The 5,167-nt window shown below is 46.2% G+C and overlaps 1 protein-coding gene across 1 annotated transcript in view; it reads left to right on the forward strand.

Moving 5' to 3' along the window:
• Positions 1 to 2,055, forward strand: part of MEGF9 (multiple EGF-like-domains 9) — a gene marked incomplete at its 5' end in the record, with an annotated part of 21,843 nt that extends 19,788 nt beyond the window's left edge. Inside the window, one exon of the mRNA XM_010179995.1 lies at positions 1,116 to 2,055. Within this exon, the coding sequence (XP_010178297.1) occupies positions 1,116 to 1,570 (455 nt within the window). The remainder of the gene's footprint in view (positions 1 to 1,115) is intronic.
• Positions 2,056 to 5,167: the final 3,112 nt, after the last annotated feature.

Here is a 5,167-nt window from a genome sequence, read left to right on the forward strand (position 1 = left end):
GAATCTAAAATAGATCAGGTTATTCCTGTGAAGAAAATGCTTTATTGGTTACATCTGGAAGCCTAGTAGGCTCGTATGGTGCTTTCTGATGCCTATAGCTCGGCTGGTTTGAAGAAGGCCTAACACATTTGCATCTCACTTACGAGATCTCCGGTGTTATCTTGTTGCTGGCTCCTAGATCTGAGGCAGGAGTTATCCCATGGCTGCTGGAAGCAAGGCAGGTTCTTGGCTGTTTTGTGCCTGGGAACAGACTGCAGAGGAAGACTGAGCTTGGGGCAGTCTGGTAGTTCCCGTGCAGTCATCCTTCATGCTCAGACATATGCCACCAGCTGAAATCAAAACAGGACCCAAACTGGCTTCTGCTGTGTTCAAATGCTTCATAAGAACATCCACAGTGGTTTTTTTGCTGTGATTAGGTTACCTTCTGGTTGTGCAGACTGGGAGTTTCCATGGGATTTGTGTATGAATTCATTCGGAAGCAGAACCAAGATTACTTTGCCCTTTTACATAAAGCAGTGTAAATATTGAAACCTCTTGCTAAAGACTGTGACAGCAGATTACTCATGGTTCATTCTGTCATTTTTGATCTTCTTCTACAGGTAAGGCAGTAATAATAATACTGTGAACATAACCCTACATCTAGTGCACTGCCTGTGAAAGGTTTAAGCTCCTGGAGTCGCTGTCTCCTCCCAGCCTGATGTGCAGCCCACGTCGACAACAAGTGAAGCTCTGCCTTCGTTAGGTTCAAAGCCCAAATTAATGCTGAGCTCGGTAGAGCCCCATTTACATGGGCTGAGCGTGACCCAGACTGGGTCTTGTGTTCATCATGGGCTCATGTATCTGACACTGCATCGTGTCTGTGGCACCTATCCATCCAGCACCAGCCTTTTCACAGGAGTGCTGCAGTCAACGAGCACTGAACACACAGAATTATTTTAAAAAACCCAAACCCAGCCCTGGTTAATCATTTCTGCAAACTGTTTTGAAAAAGTACCAGCTTTAACAGTGTAGCCTTAATAGCCGTAATAACTGTGGTATAAATGTCAAACCTCTTATGTTTGTGTTTGATTCCAGCTTAGCGTACTTTTATTGATTGTTTGTTATTTGCTTTGTAGAAGCCACGCTTGGCCCAGAAACAAGGGAGTTTACCACTTCTGCTCCAAACGCCAGCAAGGCAGCATCATTTTCAACTGCAGTGATAAACAGTACGTTGTCACCAACAACTATACCGACTATATTACCTATGAGCTCCTCTGACAACAGTACCTCTGCTTTTGCAGACGTTTCATGGACTCAGTTTAACATAATTATTTTGACGGTCATCATCATTGTTGTGGTCCTGCTCATGGGCTTTGTGGGTGCTGTCTACATGTACCGTGAGTATCAGAACAGGAAACTTAACGCTCCTTTTTGGACCATCGAACTCAAAGAGGACAACATCAGTTTTAGCAGCTACCACGACAGCATACCCAACGCTGATGTTTCGGGGCTGTTGGAAGACGATGGCAATGAAGTGGCCCCGAATGGACAGCTGACGCTGACGACTCCCATGCATAATTATAAAGCTTAGAAGCAGCCGTGATCCAGCTATTCCAAAATTGGCTTTAAAAAGTCACAGGGCTTGTTAAAGGGGTGTCAGGATCCGTGCCAAGGCTCCACGCAGAGGAATTCGCTCTTCAGATACTCTTGTGCTGGGCATGCTGTAGCTTGCAGGCGAACAGAAAAGAAGTGCAGTACATCTGAATTTCAGGTAATATGGTGGAATGCATTCAGTGTCCTGTTCTCCACAAAGTTCTACAGAATTCACTGTTGTTACACGTGGTTATCCTGATCTTAAAATACTGTTTTTTAATGAAGAGGTGGTGGGCTGGAGAAAGCAGTACCCCGTGGTTAATCAGAAGCCACTCGATTTCCAGCCAACCTAACGCTTACATCTGCATCCTTTAGTTTGAAAAGTAGCTCAAGAATTAACAGTGGATGTTCAGGAAACAGCCCTTTGTAAAGGCTTCATGTTAGTTCCTGACATGAATCTGTTTGAAAAGGAGGACAAAAAAAGGGAAATAATTGTTCACTGTACTACCAAGAGGCAAAGTAGAGGAGTGAGATGCACACTTGAAAAAAGTCACCGTTATCAGTTTCCAGTAAGCAGGGAACCAGGAAAAAGAAATAATGAAAATATTGGAGTTAGGGAGGAGATGAAGCTTTTCCCTTTCTGAGTATTTATACAGGGTGATGATGCTATTAAAACATAGCGATCCATTTGTTTTTTTCTAGAAGGAGTTAATGAACTTGTATAGTTTCTGTGCAAGGGAAGACGACAAGACATCTCAGGGTTGCCGTGTAAAAATAAAAGCTAGGCTTAATACCCTACCCTGATAGAAATGGTGTGTTCTGTATATAGAATGTAATATATCTTCTCGGAGTTGTATTTGTAATTATTTGTAAAAAAGACAACCAACCAACCAAAAAAAGCCCCAACAACAAAACCGTGAACCCCTGTCCAACCTCCCCTGTTCCCCGAGTCATATTTTATCATCTAGATTTTAATTGTACAGCGGTTAGTGGCGTTGTTTAAAGAGAAAAACAATGAGGATTGTTTAAAATACTGTAAATGAGATGGCAATATTGTTGGAGCTGGGACTCTGGCAAACACTGACTGCTTAAAGCTTTTCTTCTGGTGTCATTGAATAACTTTCTTTTTTAGAGAAAATGTGAGTGTTCCCTACTTGCATCTGTCAAATTTTCCCATTCCTTTAAATATAGAGTGAATATCAGTGTTGCCATGACTAGGGCCTCGTGGGTGTCCAAAAATCGGATGTCTCATTCTGTTACTTGCTTTTAAATCTTGACACAAAATGCAGATACACTGTCACGAATGCGCTGAGAGCCCGATCTCGATGGCCGAGCTTTTCCCAGGTGGCTGCTCATCGTATGAGTGGATCTTGCTGCCATCTCTTCCGTGCTGATGCAGTGATGGGGGGCCTTGCTGAAGGGCTGAGTGCAGCCTCCTGGCTTCTTGAAGGGCAAAAGCAAAAATCTCCTGGATTTGGGTGAAAACGGCTTCCGGCCGAAGAGCTTGCAGGAGCCGATCTGCACTTCTAGGCTTAAAGGCTAAAAGTGCATGAATGCTTTCAGGAAAACCATGCAGCACAAGGTGGGGGTGGTGGGGAATCAGCTGTCAGAAAAACCCACCGAGGACTTTAGGTTTTAGAGATTCCCCTGTTTTTTGTGGAGGTTGGTGGACTGTTGGCAGAGGGAGAGCAGCTCATGGGCAGCACAGCAAAGGGAGGTCACACCATGGAGCCCGCAGGCCCTGTGCCCTCCCTGTGTTTGGGGAGCCACCAGGTCCCACCTGGGGAAATCAACGCCATTACATTTAAGCAGGGCGTGAAAGAAATATTTCACCTCACTCCTGACCAACCTCAGGACTAAAGCTGCGTTGCTGTGCCTGTTGGTGCTTTGCAAGCGATGGGTGCTGAGGATAAATGAAGTACCTGCTGAAGGTCAGCAGGAGCTGACTGATGCGTCCTCAGAGCCAGGCAAAAAGAAACCTTTCTCCAGATGAGAAATGGTAGGAAGAATGTGGTGATTATTTATTTGCTTTCTGGTGCTGCATGGAGGCTTTTCTTGTCATTGGAGACTTTGGGGGGTGGGGGAATAGGTGCTTTAAACACATGCACAAAGATACCATTTTTGCCTCAAAAATTTCCTGCCCAATTTAAAGATGAGGCACAGCGAGGACGAAGGAAAATGGTCAAGGATGACCAAGGGCAATGGAGAGGGCAGAATTGCCCTATTTTGCTTATAGGCCTGAGCCTATGGAAAAGCTCCCGTTGTCTGCGATGGGCCTGGGTGGGTCCTGGATTTTAGGTAATAAATTTGGCTGATGTCATTCAGAGCAACGTTACTTTCAGCTACAAAACAGGGGAGGACTGGAGGAGAAAATCTGGATGTTGCTAATCCTTGAGTCACTCATCAGACTTCTAAAGAGCACAGCGGTGACAAAATAGAAAATTTCCTAAACGTTGTAATTAATTAGCAGTGCTGATCTAGCGATACACTTGCACTTGGTCACTTCATAGGGTGGGGAAAGGTAATTTAGGGAGCATTAGCATCTGAGACTAATGCTGGCAGGCAAAGTGAAGGACAGACTGTTCACTTTAATGTTTCCAAAATATTTTAGTACAACTTCTCATCTTTGCCACAGAACACCTCGTCCTCAGATTCTGGTGTGACTGTAGGCTACTTTATAACAGGAATGGGCTTTGATTTTTCTCTCAGTGTAGAAACAGCGACCATCTGCAAAACCAGAGTGTGAGCTCTGATGCTGGGCCCTCCTGGTCTGTGCCCACCGCAGCACAGGAGGTGTTCGTATCTGGGCTGCTTCTGACCTCCAAGATAGCTTTGTGTTTGAGCTTCGGGCCTGAAAAGAGGAGGAGGTGAGGACGCCTTGCGGTCAGTCTACACGGGAGGGTGCTACAGCCATGCTGGTGCCTGTGGGTCACACATCTGGATGAAGAGATTTAGACAGCCCCTGCAGATGTGATGGGAAGGTTGGTTGAGCAGCAGGGACCTGGCTGCCCAGGTCTGGACAGCAGAGGAAAGCACAGGATGTTCTTGAGCAGGGACTGGAGCACAGTGGGGATGTGGCACTGGGAGAGTGTTTGTCAGGTGGCAGTGACTCAGCCATCTCCAGCCAACCCGGCCTTTGGCACAGGGGAAAAATGTCTGTAAAAGGAGATTGATGCCGCAGCAAGGGAAGAATAAACACCTTTGTGTTTGACTTTGGTGCTGTGGGATTAGATCTTCCTTGCTCTCTCCATGAAGCATGCAGCTGTCCCCTGGGCACCACAGGAGGTGAGGAAGAAGCTGAGCTAGGTATATCTCCAGTCAGCTTAGGTTTGCATTGTGTTTTGAGGCAGTGCAGAGCTAAAACCTCTGTGCCAGGGTGCTAAAGGCCACCAGGACCTGCCGTGTGTGAGAACTTGTCATGAAGCTCCCTAGATGTTGAGGCTTGGCCTACACCATGGTGGGGTATAGGCATGTAAACCAGAAATAGACGTCCAGGGCTGCATTGAGGCCCAACTCAGAAGCTGGAAGACAAGGGGGAGGCACCTGAATGACTTCTAGGGCTGCTGTGGCGGTACAGAGACACGTGGCCTTCCTG

This window comes from Mesitornis unicolor, unplaced genomic scaffold (genome assembly GCF_000695765.1).
Source record: "Mesitornis unicolor isolate BGI_N332 unplaced genomic scaffold, ASM69576v1 scaffold14022, whole genome shotgun sequence".
NCBI lineage: Eukaryota > Metazoa > Chordata > Aves > Mesitornithiformes > Mesitornithidae > Mesitornis > Mesitornis unicolor.